The sequence below is a fragment of the Patiria miniata genome, unplaced genomic scaffold, assembly GCF_015706575.1.
Source record: "Patiria miniata isolate m_02_andy unplaced genomic scaffold, ASM1570657v1 HiC_scaffold_16, whole genome shotgun sequence".
Classification (NCBI taxonomy): domain Eukaryota; kingdom Metazoa; phylum Echinodermata; class Asteroidea; order Valvatida; family Asterinidae; genus Patiria; species Patiria miniata.
The window spans coordinates 7,712,934-7,732,585 of NW_024037054.1; the positions used below are offsets into that span (position 1 = coordinate 7,712,934).

At 40.3% G+C, this 19,652-nt stretch overlaps 1 protein-coding gene across 1 annotated transcript in view; it reads right to left on the reverse strand.

The window, feature by feature from the left end:
• LOC119723227 overlaps positions 1-19,652 on the reverse strand; it is a 72,300-nt gene that overhangs the window by 6,578 nt on the left and 46,070 nt on the right. Inside the window, 17 exon segments of the mRNA XM_038193790.1 lie at positions 103-333; positions 935-1,180; positions 2,677-2,919; positions 3,703-3,954; positions 4,558-4,800; positions 5,386-5,628; positions 5,802-6,044; positions 6,846-7,091; positions 7,978-8,220; positions 8,877-9,122; positions 9,582-9,824; positions 10,930-11,175; positions 12,344-12,586; positions 13,396-13,641; positions 14,546-14,788; positions 15,415-15,657; positions 18,654-18,896. Of these exon segments, the coding sequence (XP_038049718.1) occupies positions 103-333; positions 935-1,180; positions 2,677-2,919; positions 3,703-3,954; positions 4,558-4,800; positions 5,386-5,628; positions 5,802-6,044; positions 6,846-7,091; positions 7,978-8,220; positions 8,877-9,122; positions 9,582-9,824; positions 10,930-11,175; positions 12,344-12,586; positions 13,396-13,641; positions 14,546-14,788; positions 15,415-15,657; positions 18,654-18,896 (4,143 nt within the window).

Consider the following 19,652-nt stretch of genomic DNA (forward strand, 5'->3'; position numbering starts at 1 on the left):
CCTGAAACTAGTCCCCTGCTTATTTTACTTAGCATATAAATTGGTTCAGCAATATTTTCTGTTTTTAGGAGGTTCACAAAGTCGAGCCGTGTTGCCACGTACCAATGATGATGTCAAACTGGCAGGTTCCCTCGTTTCCGCTGGCGTCCGTGGCGCGGCAGGTGACGGTGTTGCGCCCGTTGGAGTACGAGATTTGAGCATTGTCGCACGTGACCGGTCGGCTCGAGCCGTCGTTGTCCGTGGCGCTGACATCGCGAGAGACCACGAAGTCGATCTCGGACGGGGAGTTGAAGGTCATGTCGACCGGGCAGTTGACATCTGGTGGCGTGGTGTCTGAAACACACACACACAAAACAGCAGCAATAGTTTTGTTTTTAATCTTCTACAAAGCACCAGGTAACTCCCTTCTCTTTTAATTGATAACTTCTGTTGATAATAATGTGTATTTATAAAGCACACGAATCCAACAGTATTGGGGCAGTATTGAATGTCTATATTCAATACAGTATTGAATGTCTATGTCTCAATTTATTTTAATATCTTGTGTCTTGTCTTAAAACTTGTGATGAATTGTGAATGAATTGTTTTGACTTATAGTCCCGTTGTCCAATGGTTACAGTTTTCAGCTCATGAGCAGTGGTACATTGGTTGAAACCCCGACAGGGAACATGGTGCTTGTGTTCTTGGGCAAGACACTTTACTACAATCGCCTCTCTTCAGACAGGAGTATAAATGGGTACCTGTGAGGGTAGAGACCATAAAGCGCTGATCTCGAGCTGCGGCAAAAACTGGTCTCACGGCCTGATGAACAGTGGTAATGAAATGCTTTGAGATTTTGGTATGTGCACTTAACTTCGTGGTAGGCGATTAGAGTAAAGCGTCTGACCCAAGAACACAAGCGCCACAATCTTAACTTCAAACTGTACTTTCGTACCTTTAACCTCAATAGTGAACGAGCAATCCTTGGTGTTCAAGGCATTGTCTGTGGCGGAGCATGTGACTTTGGTGATGCCGATGGGAAACTGGTAGGCTTGCGATTTGTCGCAGACAATCGTGGGATTTGCGTCCTTGTTATCCGTCGCTTGTGGCAGTTGGTAGACGACAGTGGCGTATACTTGTCCCTGATTGGGTGACAGGTCTGTCATGTCGATTGGACAACTGATGTCCGGAGCTTCCTTATCTGAAAACAGGCAAGAAGTCAAGAGACTTGTATTAAAGATTGTTAAAGTATTTGAAACTCTCTGAAATCTGAAATAAACAAAACTGCAGCCCATCTGTTCAACCAAAAATTCCAGTCTAAGAATACATTTTAACTACTGAGAGGCCTCGTCGCATTTATAATTTCTTTTGTCAACAGTTATATCGAGCAATACTGAGTGACAGTTATGGTGAGTAATATTGAGTTACAGTCATAGTGATTAATGCTGAGTACTAGTCATGATGAGTAACATTAACAGTTAGTAACACTGAGTAGCAGTCATAGTGACTAACAGTGAGAAACATCAATCATGAGTACTATTCAGCAACTGTCAAGATGCATAACATCTAGCATTAAGTAACAATCCTGCTGAGTAGTATATTGAGTAAAGTTCATGTTGAGTAATATTGAGTAAAGCTCATGTTGAGTAATATATTAAGTAAAGCTCATGTTGAGTAATATTGAGTAAAGCTCATGTTGAGTAATATACTGAGTAAAGCTCATGTTGGGCAATATATTAAGTAAAGCTCATGTTGAGAAATATATTGAGTAAAGCTCATGTTGAGTAATATTTTGAGTAAAGCTCATGTTGAGTAATATTGAGTAAAGTTCATGTTAAGAAATATTGAGTAAAACTCATGTTGAGTAATACTGAGTAAAGCTCATGTTGAGTAATATATTGAGTAAAGCTCATGTTGAGTAATCGAGTGAAGCTCATGTTGAGTAATATTGAGTAATATTGAGTAAAGCTCATGTTGAGTAATATTGAGTAAAGCTCATGTTGAGCAATATATTAAGTAAAGCTCATGTTGAAAAATATATTGAGTTAAAGCTCATGTTGAGTAATATTTTGAATAAAGCTCATGTTGAGTAATATATTGAGTAAAGCTCATGTTGAGTAATATTGAGTAAAGCTCATGTTAAAAAATATTGAGTAAAGCTCATGTTGAGTAATAAATTGAGTAAAGCTCATGTTGAGTAATATTGAGTAAAATTCACGAACAATATTAAGCAAAAATTATGTTGAGTAATACTGAGCCAAAATCATGTTGAGTAACACTGAGCCAATTTCACGTTGAATACTGAGTAAAATTCACGTTGGGTAATATTGTGTAAAGGTTGTGTTGAATAATATTGAGTAAAAGTCATGTCAAGTAATATTAAGTAAAAAATCATGTTGAGTAATAACTCATGTTGAGTATTATCGAGTAAAAATCATGTTGAGTAATATTGAGTAAAAATTATGTTGAGTAATATCGAGTAAAAGTCATGTCGAGTAATATTGAGTAAAACTCATGCTGGGCAATATAGAGCAAACCTCATGTTGGTTAATAGAGTAAAATGCATGTTGAGTAATATTGAGTAAAAGTCATGTCGAGCAATATTGTGTAAAAATCATGTTGAGTAATACTGAGTGAAAGTTATTTAAATTAAAAGTGAGCACAAGAACTCAAACGGAAAATGATCTGAAACTTCACCTTCAACAGTGATGATGAACGGGCACGTCTTTTTATTGCCATTAGAATCGGTAGCGGTGCACGTGACAGTGGTCGGTCCGACGGCAAATGGTGCTCCTGGTGCTGGTACGCAGGAAACCGGTACAATACCGTCCAAGTTATCGGTAGCCGTAGGTTCTGTGTAGGTTGCAGCCCAAGTCGGCAGACCGGCATCTGTTGATTCCTTCATGGGAAGTGGGCAATCAAACTCGGGTGCTTCGTCATCTAGAAATAGCCAATAAAATCAGCCAATAAAATACTCAAACTTTGAATATTATTTGAAACCTTTTCAGTCCCTTTTTTGGTTAAAGATCATGAAATGTTAAAAATATCTGCAGACGGTTAGCTTAGTAGAATTTTTGCGTTCCAGAGTTTTGTTGAAATGTTGTCATGGGCATAAGTTTAATACAACTTTATCCCAGATCTCAACCTATTTAAGAAGTCTTTTTTTTTTCGATGGGACATTAGTAACAAACAAACTAGTATATCGCAAAGTGTTAGGCTCATTTTTATATTGGGTTTTATAACCAGACTGAAAATGCTAATGGAAATCAGCTTTATAACGATGCAGTATTTTGGAGAAAAGGCAAACTTATTTTTATCCGTATTTTAAACAAATTGTAAATGAACCGACATTTCAGGTCAAACCCTTAATCTAAAGTGGGCACGTGTGGTCTAGCGGTGGAGCACAGGATTCATAATCGTGAGGTTGTGGGTTCGAGCCCTGCCGTGGCCATGCGTGTTGTGCCCTTGAGTAAGACGCTTTACCTCAATTACTCCTCTCAATCCAGGTGTTAAATGGGTACCTGCATTATTCAATGCTGGGAAGGTAATTACTCGCTGTGGAGGAGGTGTGGCGAACCCCCACAGCAGCATATGAGTCTGGCCCAATCGCTAACGAAAGAGAGATGGGCACTCCGTTCCTGTTAACACATGTTCGTCCCCTTTACCTTTTTTTACTTAATCTAAACAAAAAACTCAAACAAAATACTACTGGTCCACTCTTACCCTGAACCTCAATTGGGAAGGTGCACGTCTTAGAGTTTCCGGCCGTGTCAGTGGCAGTGCATGTGACCACGCTGGTTCCGATGGGGAACTGAGAGCCAGGTGCCTCCACGCAGCTGACCGAGAGGGTGGAGCTACAGTCCAGATTGTCGGTAACTCTCGGTAGAGGGTAGTTGACGGTGGCATAGGTCTGACCAGGGTCAACAGACACGCCCATCAATGGAGTCGGGCAAGTAAAATCGGGCTCTTCCTTATCTAGACACAAGAGAAGAAACAAACTATGTGTAGTCTACATCCCAACCAAGTTTCAATCCAATGGTACTTGCTGTTCTCCATATCACAATGCAAAATACACACAAACGAACAAAATAAACACACACAAAAAAAAACAGAAATAAAATACAAACTTGAAACAGGAACAGAAATATATACCCAAAAAGTTCAATCCAATAAGCCATTTGCGAGTAACCTATACCCTTTGGGTTTTACATTTCAAAAACATCTGGTACACTGACTTGCTCAGAATGCTTGGCTCATTTTAGCTTTGAATTCTCCAGACCAAAGACACCGTTGCTAATCACATGATTCGGGGCAAGCTCTTGCATAGTTACATAAGAGACGCTCAGCACCAATACATTGCTCACAATGGCTGAGAATGGCACAAAGACACCAGACCATGCCGGAGCTGGGGGCTGCTAGCACAAGGCTTGCCCCGAATCACGTGATATAGTAACAGTCTCTTTGGTCGGGAGAATGCAAAGTTAAAACGTGCAAAGCATTGGATCAAGTCATATGACATATGACAATGAGAAATACACCTGAAAAAAAAAAAATATGTTTGAAAAACTCTGAGTTTACCTTCAACTTTGATAGTGAACGGGCAAGTCTTTGAATTGCCTGAGGAATCCGTGCTGATACAAGTGACGATGTTTTCTCCGACACGGAGTGCTGTACCAGATGCTGGGGTACAGCTTACAGGTACGGTACCATCAACCTTATCGATGGCCGTTGGCGTGGTGTAAACCACGGCGGCAGTTGGCTGACCTGGGTCCGTGGGCTCGGTCATGGGGATCGGGCAGTCAAATTCTGGTGCCTCGTTATCTGAACAAATAAACAAAGAAACAAAGGGCTTATGTTATGTTCATAACGTTCAAGATGAAAACAGGGTTCGAAATTAGCGGTAGCCTGCTAGCCAAATGCTAGTCAAAACAGCGGCGGGCTAGTCAAACTATTCCTTAAGTAGCCCGGCTGGCGAGTGAAATATTATTGGGACACGGCAAAGATGAACGTACAGGAAGAAATAAATCATTAAATTCAGAAAGCAAACCTGTATCAATTTGGGTCTGATCTTATCAACTGTTTGAAAAGGTTGAATTATTAGATCTGTTAATCAAAAGCACTGACAAAATTGCCTCAGAAATGAGCCTGAAAATACGCCATTTTGTATTTCAGATAAGAAAAAAGTGCGGGCTAGTAAAAATGCCCGCAAGCTAGTTAAAGAGTCTGTTTCAGTAGCCGTACTGGCTAGTGAACAAGAAAGTTAAGGTCGAATCCTAATGAAAAGTTTGCAGGGTTACTTTTGAGTTGCAAAATTATTGAGTGATTTAAAATTCATGAACACTGTACACTGAGGGCACACCTCAATTTGTGAAGGTAGAAAGATACAGATTTATGACTACATCTTACCAGTTACGTCAACATGGAACGTGCACGTCTTCTGGTTGTTGGCACTGTCAGTGGCAGAACACGTGACCTTTGTATTTCCAATCCCGAATTCGGATCCCGACGGTTTGTCGCAGTTGACTTGCAGACCGGAGTCCACGTTGTCCGTGACGACTGGCAGCGTGTAATCTACCGTGGCGAAGTTCTTGCCCGGGTCCACGTTCACGTCCATCGGGATTGGACACTCAAACTGTGGATCCTCCCGATCTAGAAATGCAAATAAGATACAAAATTACACACTAACTATAACGATGTTTACTTTAAAGATACTCAACCAAAATTGCACAGAAATGTGAGGTATATATACATGATGCACTTGAGTTTCAAAACACAATACAAGATTTGAGTTCAAATTCACTATTTCAAATCCTAGATTTTACCTTCAACGGTAATAGGGAACTGGCACGTCTTGGTATTGCTGGCAGTATCCGCGGCAGTGCACTCAATGGTGGTCGTTCCAACGCCGATCACAGCGCCTGATTCCGGTGTGCAGGTCACTGCAATGGTACCGTCGACGTTATCCGTCGCGGTTGGCACAGTGTAGGAAATGACGGCAGTCGAGAGACCAGTGCTGGTGGCCACAATCATTTGGATTGGGCAGTCGAACTTGGGAGCCTCGTTATCTGAAGGGAACAAGCACAAACAGACATTCATAAAAATACGAGCCTTCCGAGAAGTTGCTTGCATTATACATTATACCAAGAACCTAGAACAATCATGTACGCCATCCTGCGTTATACAATTATATTCACATATTCGATATGTGGCACATGAGTGTTTTTGCAGAATTTTATAACTACAAAAGGCTTCAAACTGCTAAAATGATTTGAACAATAAACCGCCGTCGACAAAAAAAAGTTAATGTCGACACGAAAATGGCACCTGACGATAAAACACTGCAACTTTACAATACAAAACATCACAGTTGTTGGTGTATGTGTGTCGTTTTTTTTGTTTTCGAATATTCGAACTGGCAAAAAGCTGTCCGAAAATACTCGTTTGTGAACGAATAGCCCTGAAAGGTCAATACAATTCGGGCGATTCACAATGCAGTGCGCCACCAAGAGTTTGCCAATGAAAGATCACTTTTCCCAGTGCACTCTGGGAGATGGTTCAACAAATTTGCAAAGACATTTGAAATTGTTAGTTTTTCCGGTCAGTAGTTTCGTAAGCGTTTGATTCGAGGATCTTTTTGCCCGCTTCTTTTCTAGTCGTCAATGTGGTGTTCGTTTTGTAAGGCGGCAGAACGCTATGCCCTAATCTAGAACAAATTAGCTCAAGTTGTCAACTGCACACTCATTTAAATGGTTTCTGTTTTGTCGACCGTAAACTTAAAAAATGAAGTCTCCGTGGCAAACTCTTGGCGACGCACTGCATTGTTTATTCCCCGAATTGAACAGAAATGTAATCTGACAAGTTCTTACCTCCAACTACAACGGGGAATGAGCACTTCTTTGAGTTGCCGGCAGTGTCGGCGGCCGTGCACTCGACATCAGATCTACCGATCGGGAATTGGGATCCCGGCGGCTTGACGCAGGTGACTTGCACGTTGGAGTCAACGTTGTCGGATGCTACCGGGGTCTGGTAGACCACCGTCCCGAAGTCCTTGCCCGCGTCCACTATGGCGTCCTCCATAGGGAGGGGACATTCAAATTCGGGTGCTTCCTTATCTGTGAACGAATTAATTCGGCCAATGGTAACCATTTCATGTGGATTCCTTTGGGGAACTAACCCACCAGGCCGGTTTTTATGTGAAACCTCTATGAGAGAACGCGGCGAAAAACTCATTAAAAACAGGCCTTTTTTTCATATCTGTCGCCACCACTTCATTATTGGACAGAGTATACCTTAGTTCTTACTACAGAATGACCCTAACAATATACTCTTTCAGAAAATGAAAGAAAAAATGAATAAACCACTGATTTTCACTTGCGAAATGATGTTAAACACTGCATTTTTAGTCAAAAATCTCCTTTTTGTGTGTTCAGCCAAAAACTGGTCCATTAACATCATCACAACGTTAAATAGCGCCACCTGGGAGCTTAGATCTCCCAAGTCATTTTTCTTCATCTCGTCAGCTTTCCAACAATATAACCCCTATTGTGATTGGTTGAGGTTTAGGCTCGCGTGTATTCATTTACAAAAGCATTGTTCATCTAAACTCAAACATCATGAAGTGAAATTCCAATGTGGAGTTGCTAACCTGTTTTCCCAAAATACACATACAGAATTTTCCCAAAATAATTTGTTACTCCTCTCTACACAGGAAAGTTGTCTAACAATTTGTACCAAGGAAAGAATCGTTAAAAAAATCCTGCAAAATTTGGCATAAAAAATAACATTTGAAGTCGTCATTTTTCCCATAATACAATGCTAACTTCCTTTTGACCCACCATACATTTTTAAATATCTCTCAAATAAGCAGTTACTGAGTAGTTTTCAAGAATTACAAAAAAAGAGAACAGTTAAAGGAAGCAAAAATTGAAATTTGCCAAGCTGAATTACCAAAGATATAACTGTAACTACAAAAGTGAAGAATAACCTCCAAGTTTTTACCTTGAACCGTAATTTCGAATGGGCAAGACTTCTTATTGCCCGCAGAATCGGTAGCGGTGCACTCGACAGTGGTTGTTCCCACTTTCAATGGTGTTCCGGGTGCCGGAATGCATGTTACTGGGACGCTACCGTCCCCGTTATCGGTTGAAGTCGGTACGGTGTAGGATACCGTGGCGGTCGAAAAACCCTTGTCCGTGTTTGAGGTCATATCGATAGGGCAGTCAAATTCTGGTGCTTCGTTATCTAAAAAAAAAAAAAAAGTTAATGTAAAGATATATGTAGAGTTTCGTTTTGTAACTTTGTTTGGGTAATTCATACCTACATTGTTCTCGAAACAAAACTGTAACTGCGACCACACTGTAAACATGCGTACATGAAGACTAACAGAATCTCAATATAATTCCTTATTTAATACAAATAATAATACATGTCATACTATTTTATTCTTGATACAGCGTTTTACATTAAAATCGCAAAAGGCTTAACACAACCTCAAAACCACACAAAAGTAAACCAGTAATTCAAAAGTAATTAACACCCTTTTAGAAATAAATATCTTAAGCTGTGATTTTTAAAAGTTCCCAAGTTTAATAATTCTCAAATAAGCTGAAGGTCTGTTCCATAGAGTCCGTGCATAGATGGCAAAAAGCATGGTCACCGTATGCCTTGCTACAATCCTGGCCAAATCTCGCTTGGCCCCCAAAAAGGGTCTTGACCTCAACCCGCACCGTAACTAGAAGCCAATGTACTTCCTGAAGTATGGGTGTCACGTCTGCATGACGATCTGTTTTGCTCTTTATAACTAATCGTGCAGCGGCATTGATGAGTTCATTGCAATTTCTCAAACTGATAATTGCAACAACCCAAAAACTACCGTAAATCCAATTTTGTTGTCTTACCCTCTACTTCCACAGGGAATGTGCAAGCTTTGGAGTTGCCAGCGTTGTCTGTGGCAGTGCAACGGACCTGCGACGTTCCGACGGGGAACTCCGAGCCGGATGCCTTCTCGCAAGTGACGGTGACAGTTTCGTCCACGTTGTCGGTTGCCGATGGCAGGGTGTAGTCGACAACCGCAGACTTCTTGCCAGCGTCATTAGGAATGTCTTCCATTGGGATTGGACAATCGAACTTGGGTGCTTCATTGTCTGGAAACGAAAAAAGAATGACCAAACAATAAAACTTGTACTTGAGATAACTTCAATGCATGTTACTACTGTTGAATGTGACTCTTCGGGTTATAGCAGGTCAGCCAAGTGTTGAAAAATCCTCTAGAAAAAGTTTTTTTGGGTAATAGCTGGCAACCACGTTGGATCAATTATTTAATCCATAACAAACAAGATGTGGGTGGATGCCATCGTTAATTTTGACTCGAAATATTCCTAATTTTCATAAATCGGTAATACCGGCCGTGTAATATATTTGTCCCCATATTTGGGTATATTTTTTATTATTTTTTTTCGTTTTTTGAAAAATTTATTTTGGTGATTCTACTTACACATCCTTACTTCAATAACCTTTTCTAAAAGCATCTAAGTGACTGAATAATTATAGTATATAGCTATACCACGACACAAAAATTGCGAAAACCGTTCTTGAACTGTTACCTTCAACTGTGATAGTGAACGGGCATGATTTTGAATTGCCAGCTGCATCGGCGACGGAGCACACGACAGTGTTTACGCCTACTGGGAATGCTGAATTGGGCGCCGGTTCACAGGTTACCGGGAGGTCGCCATCAACGTTATCGGTCGCTGATGGTAGACTGTAGAATACCTCAGCAGTTGGCAGGCCCTCGTCCGTGTCTTCGGTCATGGGTAAGGGGCAGTTGAACTTGGGTGCCTCGTCGTCTAAACAATCGGTGCAAAACGCAGAACAATTGGTACAAAGAAGAATAAAGAAAACGATAGGCCTGTGGTTTAATGTCAACATGACTGAAACTTCTGCCAGACTTTCATGAAATTGCAGTATTCCCTTGCAGGGGTGGTGGAACCGGGGGGGGGGGGGGGGGGGGGGGGCGACACTTGTTCATTATTTGTCCATCTACAACATGTACGGATGCTTATTCTAATTCACTGTCATCACAATGTTTCTCTTTTATGTTGATTGTTTGTTTTGAATTTAAATTTGCACTTTCCTCTCGTTATAAACTTGTCACACTTTTTCATTTTGTGCATGAATTGGTGACAAATGTGGACCGAAATATTAAAGTGATTATCTGTTTAAAAAAAAGCATTCCAAAAGGCAAATGAAATGAATGAAATGCACTGCCAATTACAGATTTATAACATCTTTGTTATCCCTCTTTGAAGAATTATATTGACCTAGACATTGCATGTCTTAAAGCTATAGTCCATCATTTGTAATTAGTGCATTTTGTTCGTTTGAAGCAACAAAAGTGTTCAAAATCTAATGAAGGATACTGAGCAACTAACCTGATGAAGTTTCAGCTAAGCTTCAGCTGTACATTCCGAGAAAAGCAGCATTTCTAAGATCTCAATTTCAAATCAAAAGTTACTGAATCATGTTTTCAATTGTTTTGAATTGCAGCTATACGCGGCGTCGCGCACTGATCCGACGAATTATAACAACCGCGCGCGTGTGTGCGTCGTTCCAATTCTGGTGCGCGCTGCACTGAATAACAAAACGAACTACTAATTTAAATTTTCCTACGGTGCTTCTTAAGAATCACCGTTGGAAATGCCTTCTTTCGTTGATTACTTCAAAATGACAGCTTCCCAGAAAGAATAATTTCACAGGGAGTTTAGTTCCCTTACTATCTTTCAACCAGGTTTGTTTTTCAACAGTAATTACGCCAGTTACTTTTCGGATGGCTGCAAATGATGGACTATAGCTTTAAAAGTTACAAATGGAAAGAATTTGCATTCCTACAATGCAGCTTACAAAAAGTGAAATAGACAAATATATATAAAAAAGTTCACTGTGACATCTCACCCCGGACTTCAATGGGGAACGAACACCTCTCGGAATTTTTGGCCTTGTCAGTTGCAACGCAGGAGACACTGGTCGGCCCAAGGGGGAACTTGGAGCTCGGTGCCGGGACGCAGTAGACCGGGATGTTGGAGTCCACGTTGTCGGTTGCGTCGGGGAGGAGGTATTCCACGATGGCGTACGCCTGACCGGGGTTGACTGATATGCCAGACATGGGGATTGGGCAGTCAAACTCAGGCTTTTCCTTATCTATAGAGAACAGAAAAAAATAGCTCAAAATAGCGAATTATTGTGGAGAGCCAAAGTCTGACACCGGCCAGTGTGTCGATTGTCAAGATTGACCTATGACCTAAGGGGATGTACATCATTGGCTTTTGTTGTAATTTACAAAAAGGAACTATTTGAGGGGTTAAAATAATAGATCAAATATTGTTACACTGACATGTTTGAAGTTTTGTGTTCGAAAATGCTGGAAAAACAAAAAACAAAAAAAAAATGTTCAAGTAGTCTGGTTCCCCGACTCCACTAAAGATGAAATGGATCTATTTATAGATGTTGGACAATTGTAAAGGGAACCAGTCTAGCTGGCCTGCAGCCGTTCATGAACATGTATACCAATAGCAAACAAACTTTGGACTGGGAAAAAAAAATGGTAAATTTGGAGCAGTAGTTGAACAATAGTTAGGCTTTTCCAATGGTGGTCGACCGACCACCGTTGGAAATTTATACACAAAATACCACTTTTCTCGAAAATGACTTCACTCTTGGTACCATAATTTTACAGGATGCTTTAGACTGTCATTTACCAAAATCCTAGTAAGGTATTTCGTAAAAATTTGGTAGTTTTGTTTTCAATGTTTGCAAATGTTCCCTTTAAATATCTACGGACTTACCAACAGGGTGCTGCATTAGGCACGCTGCACGAGTGTGCAGGGGGAGTTGGCCAATCAAAATAAAGGGGAGGCGGCAACCAAGACGCATAGCAACCAATAAGATATTCGAAACATGAGGCCGTTGCTTGTCCTCATATACATGTGTGTTATGAGGTCAGGACTCCAGTCGAAGCCCCGCCCACTCTTTGTGTAAATTTCTCACAGTACTTGAGACCGAGTTTGACCGAGCTTTCCTGGTCACCTGACCACAAGTTGTGATCTGATTGGTCAATGCTCACAGTTTGATAGACAGGCAGAAAGGACCCAGTACAATATTGGTATCTGATTATGGTAACCACTCTTGCCTAGGGACACGAGATTATATGGGACACAAGATTATGGTAACCACTCTTGCCTAGGGACAGAGATTAGAAAAGTCTTCGAGCTGTACATGACAGTCTAAGCTTAGGACATTTTATAGTCAGTCAGCGACTCAGACAGTAGGCAGTGACTGGAGTCTAGCGAAATCTGCCAGCCGATTTTACCTTCAACGGTGATGGTGAATGGGCATATCTTGGTATTGCCCTTAGAATCGGTAGCTGTGCATGTGACGTTGTTTACTCCGACGCTAAACACTGTATCCGGTGCCGGGGTGCAGGTAACTGGTACTTCGCCGTCCGCATTATCAGTGGCTGTAGGTATGACGTAGCCTACTACGGCTGATGGGAGACCGCCGTCCGTGGGTACAACCATGGGAATTGGGCAGTCGAACTCTGGTGCTTCGTCATCTGAGATAGTCAAAAGAGACAAAATGAAAATATCTGCTTGTTTTCCCAACCAATAAAACATAAAATTCCCATAGACACTAGTGCTAAATGCCTATATTTCAAAATTCTTTTAAAAATACTCAGAACTCTCACAGGTATTTAAGCTGCACAGAAAAATGATGATCAACATGTCATCTTTCATTTTCCTTTAATTTTTTTGGTGGGTTGACTATTGAACTTTGGGAGGAAATTCACTCAAAGAAGATGACCCCTATTTTTCCCAAAGCGGAAAAGTAGCCATCTTGAAAAACGATCCCTTCGCAACGTGGCAAATTAGTGCCACTTTTGAGCCCAATAGCATCCAAAATGCTCAGAATTGAAAGTACCAAGTCCGGGCCAGAGGTTCATTACCAGATCTCTTTAATTCCCCAATTATATGGCTCTCAGAACTCTCTAATATAGAACATTTTGAGGGTTTAAATTTTATTCATGAGCTCGGCGGATGGGTTTAAGCCTATTTACCGGTGTGCACCCAATTGTATCCCATAGTCTTCGTGCACAAGTACCCCCTCAACAGTTTACAAAGGGAGAGTTGGGGGGGACCACTGGGAAGGACATTCAAACGCATTGCTGACAAAACCTACGCTCACGCGAAGACGCTATGGCAATGTGTACACTCAGAATAAAGTCCGTTGTACCTACTTCAAGCTTTACTTGCGTGACCCTGTATGCACATGTGGTGTGACCCATCTATGGGGTTCTCAAAAGTGGTAAAAAACGCCCTCTCTTGTTCGGGCACGGAGCCGATAGGCTGGTGCCTACTCACTCACCTGTAACTTCAACACGGAACGTGCACTCCTTGGAGTTGCCGTACTGGTCACTGGCTGTGCATGTGATCACCGTCACTCCGAGCTGGAACTCAGAGTCCGACGGTTTGTCGCAGGTGACGGTCGGCGCAGGGTCGGCGTTATCGCTTGCGATATTCAGGACATAACCCACAGTGGCAAAATCTTGGCCCTGATCGACTGAGATGCTTGTCATGGAGATCGGGCATGTGAACTTGGGTGGCTCGTTATCTGGAACAAACAAAAAAAATCACCCTGATTCCTACAGACATACAACTGAGCAGTAACATAAAATGGGAATTTTAAGAGCTTTACAGCATTTCATAAAGTGTTTTTTCAACTTTTTATGGCATAAGTGTGAAGTGGGAAATGAGAAAATTAGCTGATTTGAGGAAAAATTGCATGCCTGCTAAGAGATTAACACCAATTTATCATGTTTATTGGGACCAAAATCTGAATGATATGTATTTACTGGGCTTTTAAAACATTTAAGCTGTGCACAAAACTAAAAATGACTACTCTCTACTTGAAATGTGAGAATTACTTAATGTCTGAGGTGCACTTTTAAGCAGCCAAAACAAAGTTGGTCTTCCGTACTATTTTTGAGATTCGCCTGAACAAATGGATTTTTTAATTTTAAATTGCACTTTTTCTTGCGATAGGAATGTTATTCACTTTTTTTTTGGATCAGACATATCGAAGGAGAATATCCACCCATAAAAGTTATTACAAGTACTCAGTAACATTAAAAAATATATGGAATATACCCCTTTAAGATTTCGATTATTTACGATATGACAATAATTCAGGCAGATCATTCTGTGTATTAGGACAAAAGAAACCACAAATTTGAGTGGAAGGGTGCTAACCCCCAAAATTGAAAATCAAGTAGCTTTTAATTAAAATAAAAAATAAAATATATAATTGTTAGTGGAACATTTTTTTTTTAAGAACATGGGAAAAGCAATTTTAACAAAGGCAATACTTCTGGCCGGTTCATAATACACGCAAATGCAAAATGCAAATTAAATGCAATGAAATGTTCACACAAACATTTGGACAGATTGAAATGTGTTCGTCTGTTGCAACTTTGAAGCATGAAAACTTGACATGACGTCACAAATTTCATATTTACCTGTCACCTCGACAGTGAACGTGCATTTCTGCCTGTTGGTAGACACGTCCCTAGCTCGGCAAGTGACCAGATTGGATCCGATGTCAAACTGCGTATCCGGCTTCAAATCGCAATTGACCTTGGGTTGCGGGTCAGCGTTATCGGTCGCGGACGGGATATTGTAGTCTACGGTGGCAAACGCTTCACCGGCGTCTACGAACTCGCTCATGTCATTCGGGCAAGTGACTTTTGGTTTTTCGTTGTCTGCAAAGTGAAATTTAAGGTCAACGGTCAAGTTATTTCAATACAGAAACAAAACCATCACCTTTCTATGACTCTTGGTTTCTTCCATTTCTGGAATTAACGAAAACCCTTCTTGTTGATAAAAGACAATAACAGCAAACTGCTGTGATTTGGGAAAATATATGCTTACTATAATTTCCATAATTTCATCGTCAACAATTTAAAAATTGTCTAATATTGTACTTTATTTGTTCATTACAATAAAAAAAAAATTCCGTTGCATGGAGCCCAACTGCACCATGCTTTTATTGATTTAAAGTTGCCTTGAGACTAAAAGTGTATTTTTTTTGGAGAAAAGAAAGGTTTTCAAAAGTAAAGGACTCACTTGGAAATAATCTTGGCCAAATATCACACAGCACTTTCGGATGAAATTTTTAAAAACTTTTTTCACTATAGATCTGTGTTCCAAATCTGTAGTGCGGTCCAAAGGTTACAGCGTCCGACTCATGGGCAATAGTTTACTACAATTGCCTTTCTCCACACAGGGGTATAAACGGATATAGGAAACCCCACTGATTTCCGGCCCTTTGTACAGGGTTAATAATTGTGAAGTGCTTTGGGATATTAGTATAAGGTGCTTCATGTACCTTGGACCTCGATAGTGAACGAACAGTTCTTCTTGTTGTGCGCTTCGTCGACGGCAGTACACACCACCGGATTGACTCCAGCGTTGAAAATGGAGCCGGGAGCCGGGGTGCAGGTTACCAGCGGATTGGCGTCCCAGTTGTCGATCGCAGCCGAAATGTCGTAGGCCACGGTGGCAAAGGATTGGCCGAGATCCATGTCTTCAATCATGGGCTGCGGGCAAGTAAATTCTGGTGCCTCGGTATCTGTAAAGGACGGGCCAAAAAAAAAAAAGTCAAAATGCTGAGAAAACCCGAGAACTTCACCAGAAAACAACCAATCCCTGAGTTATCTAACTGTGAAGTGTTCTGTCAAAACAGATGAATGTGGGTCATTCTATAAATTTGGGGTCCACTTTTTTTCCTGTCCCTGTTACATCTGACGTCTATAATTTTATAATTCTGGTGCACTCCTTAATGCAGTCGTACTCCAAGAGTTATTGAGTATAACAAACTACCTACCCGACAAATAAAACTCGTTTGAAATCATCCTTAAAGGGAATATATATAACATTTGCTTTGGCTGTAATTGTCACAAATCGATGGATTTGGGGATTAGTATTTTATAGCAAATATTGTTACACTAAACATATTAACATTTTTTTGGTCGTAGATGCTGGAAAAACCAAGAAAATAAATCGTGTTCTTGTAGTCTGGTTCCCTGACTCCACTTCAGATGAAACGGAGCAATTTATAGACGTCAGGGAATTGTATTAAGTCGGGGAACCAGACTAGCTGGCTTGCAACTGTTCACAGATATGTAACCGATTGCAAACAAAATGTGGACTTACTATAAAATTTGGTAAAGCGGGGCAGTATTTAAAGTAAAAAAAAAAAAGTTTTATTTTTTTTTAACGATGGTTGGCCGACCGATGTCCATCGTTGGGAATTGATACAAAATTCAATCTTTCTTGAAAATGTCAGCACACCAGGTGCCATGATTTTACAGGATGCTTAAGACTGTCATTCACCAACAGTCCAGTAAGGTATTTCATAATTTGGACATTTTGTTTTTGATGTTTGCAAATTACCTTTAATGATATTTGCACGGCAAATTACAAAGTACCAAGGTAACAGGGACAGGAAAAATTCCGCACTTTGGATCCTAAATGTATAAAACGACTCTTCTGAGCAAAGTATGAAAAGGAGGTATGACCAAAACTTGATATGGGTAGACTTAAAAAAAAACAAGTCAGGTGTGTTTACAAACACAAATGCCCCGCAACCGTGACTGTTTCCATGACATAACACCACTCTAACATCAACTTACATGTACCTTGGTCAAATGGAACGTTCATTGACAGCATTAGTGTCCTCTGTAGGTTTTATATGAATTAATCCCTAATCCCTATGATCTCAGAATAAATACAAGATTTCTATTGTTTTAGCCACTGTGACCTTGACCCTTGACCTTTCGACCCCAAATGCGATAGGCTCCTTAGGATTGCCAAGGACAATCCACAAACCAAATTTGAAGTTCATATGTAAAGTATTTCTCAAGTTATCGCGCTGACAAAATTTCTATTGTTTCAGCCACTGTGACCTTGACCCTTGACCTTTCGGCCCCAAATGCAAAAGGCTTCTTAGGATTACCAAGGACAATCCACAAACCAAATTTGAAGTTCATATGTTAAGTATTTCTCAAGTTATCGCGCTGACAAAATTTATATTGTTTCAGCCACTGTGACCTTGACCCTTGACCTTTCGGCCCCAAATGCAAAAGGCTTCTTAGAATTGCCAAGGACAATCCACAAACCAAATTTGAAGTTCATATGTAAAGTATTTCTCAAGTTATCGCGCTGACAAAATTTCTATTGTTTCAGCCACTGTGACCTTGACCCTTGACCTTTCGGCCCCAAATGCAAAAGGCTTCTTAGGATTACCAAGGACAATCCACAAACCAAATTTGAAGTTCATATGTTAAGTATTTCTCAAGTTATCGCGCTGACAAAATTTATATTGTTTCAGCCACTGTGACCTTGACCCTTGACCTTTCGGCCCCAAATGCAAAAGGCTTCTTAGAATTGCCAAGGACAATCCACAAACCAAATTTGAAGTTCATATGTAAAGTATTTCTCAAGTTATCGCGCTGACAAAATTTATATTGTTTCAGCCACTGTGACCTTGACCCTTGACCTTTCGGCCCCAAATGCAAAAGGCTTCTTAGGATTACCAAGGACAATCCACAAACCAAATTTGAAGTTCATATGTTAAGTATTTCTCAAGTTATCGCGCTGACAAAATTTCTATTGTTTCAGCCACTGTGACCTTGACCCTTCACCTTTCGGCCCCAAATGCAAAAGGCTTCTTAGGATTACCAAGGACAATCCACAAACCAAATTTGAAGTTCATATGTTAAGTATTTCTCAAGTTATCGCGCTGACAAGATTTGTCCGGACACACACACCCACACACCCACCCACACACACACCCACACACCCACCCACCCACGGAAGGACAAGGCGGAAACAGTATGCCCCTTCGGCTTCGCCGCGGGGCATAAAAAAGTGTGTTATCTTACATACATCTAAAATATTCACACACAAAATGGTCCAGGTTGTAATTCTTGAATTTAAAGACGATTTTTAGAGATTTAACAGTCGACAAAATGTGTAGCCAAAATTGTAACACTTTTTTTCTGTTTTCAACTTTGAAACATCGCAGGGCTTCTTCGTTTGGTAGTTTTGGATTTAGTGCTGCCTGCATGTTGTAATAGCAATCAGTCATTAGAAACCCAATTCTCACATACAACACCGCAAATCTTTGAGTTTGACGGAGTGGTTTTTTTTCAATGGCTATTGTTACGGAATTACAAAATGAAGTTACAAATCTATGAGATTTTAAATTACTACAGTGTTTGAAGCATTTTGGTAGCTCAATAGGACAGATGTGCATTTTCGAGTGCTGAAAGTGCAGGGTTCGAATCTCGGAGAGAACTTTTTGTTGAACATTTTCTTACTTATATTGTAAAGCACTTCGATCTAAGTTAAAATTGTTTTATTCGAACACGTTGTTATTATAATTGTTATAATGTGCATAAACTGGACTTTGAACAAAAGCGTTAAAAAAAAAAAAAAAAATTTTTTTTTAAATTGGTCTACAATTTATTAACAATAAAAATAAACTCGCCAAGCTTAGACAAAGTGTGTGCAATGGAGACAAATAAATGTAGCTAGTTGAGTCAGGCTTTACTCTTAACCTACCTTTAACGACCACAGTGAAGGAACACTCGTTTGAGTTGAGCGCATCATCGGTGGCGGTGCAGGTGACTATGTGGGCACCAATCTGAAATTCAGAACCAGACGCCGGTTCGCACGATACAACCGGATTGGGGTCGGTGTTGTCGGACGCAGTCGCATCCTTATAGATCACGGTGGTAGTTGCAGAGCCCAGATCAGCCGATTGGGGCATGGATGTCGGGCATTCAATAGTCGGCCCTTCATTATCTGGAAAGTAGAACAGCCATGCATTGGCACTTGTATTACACCATGTTGCATTACATTTTTCCCTAAAACTATAGAGAAATGGGACAGTTTTGGGTGATATAACGACTTCTTAACTTGTAAGTATTTCAGGGTACCTGCACCTTAATATACAAATGGATGACTTTTTCATGACTTTTCCCATGACTTTTCAATGACTTTCCCATGACTTTCCATGACTTTTTCTTGACTTTCCAATGACTTTTTCTTGACTAATGACTTTTTCATGACTTTTCAATGACTTATTCATGAATTTACCATGACTTTTCCATGAACTTACCATGACTTTACCATGACTTTTACATGACTTTTCAATGACTTTTCCATGAACTTACCATGACTTTACCATGACTTTACCATGACTTTTACATGACTTTACCATGACTTTTACATGACTTTACCATGACTTTTACATGACTTTACCATGACTTTTACATGACTTTACCATGACTTTACCATGACTTTTCCATGACTTTTCCATGACTTTTCCATGACTTTACCATGACTTTACCATGACTTTACCATGACTTTACCATGACTTTTACATGACTTTTCCATGACTTTTCAATGACTTTTCCATGATTTTCCCATGACTTTCCCATGACCTTTCCATGACTTTTCAAAGACTTGTCCATGACTTTCTCATGATTTTTTCCATGACCAAATCAATAAAATCCATGACCTGTTTCATCAGAATGCAGATCAAAACTGCAAAACTTG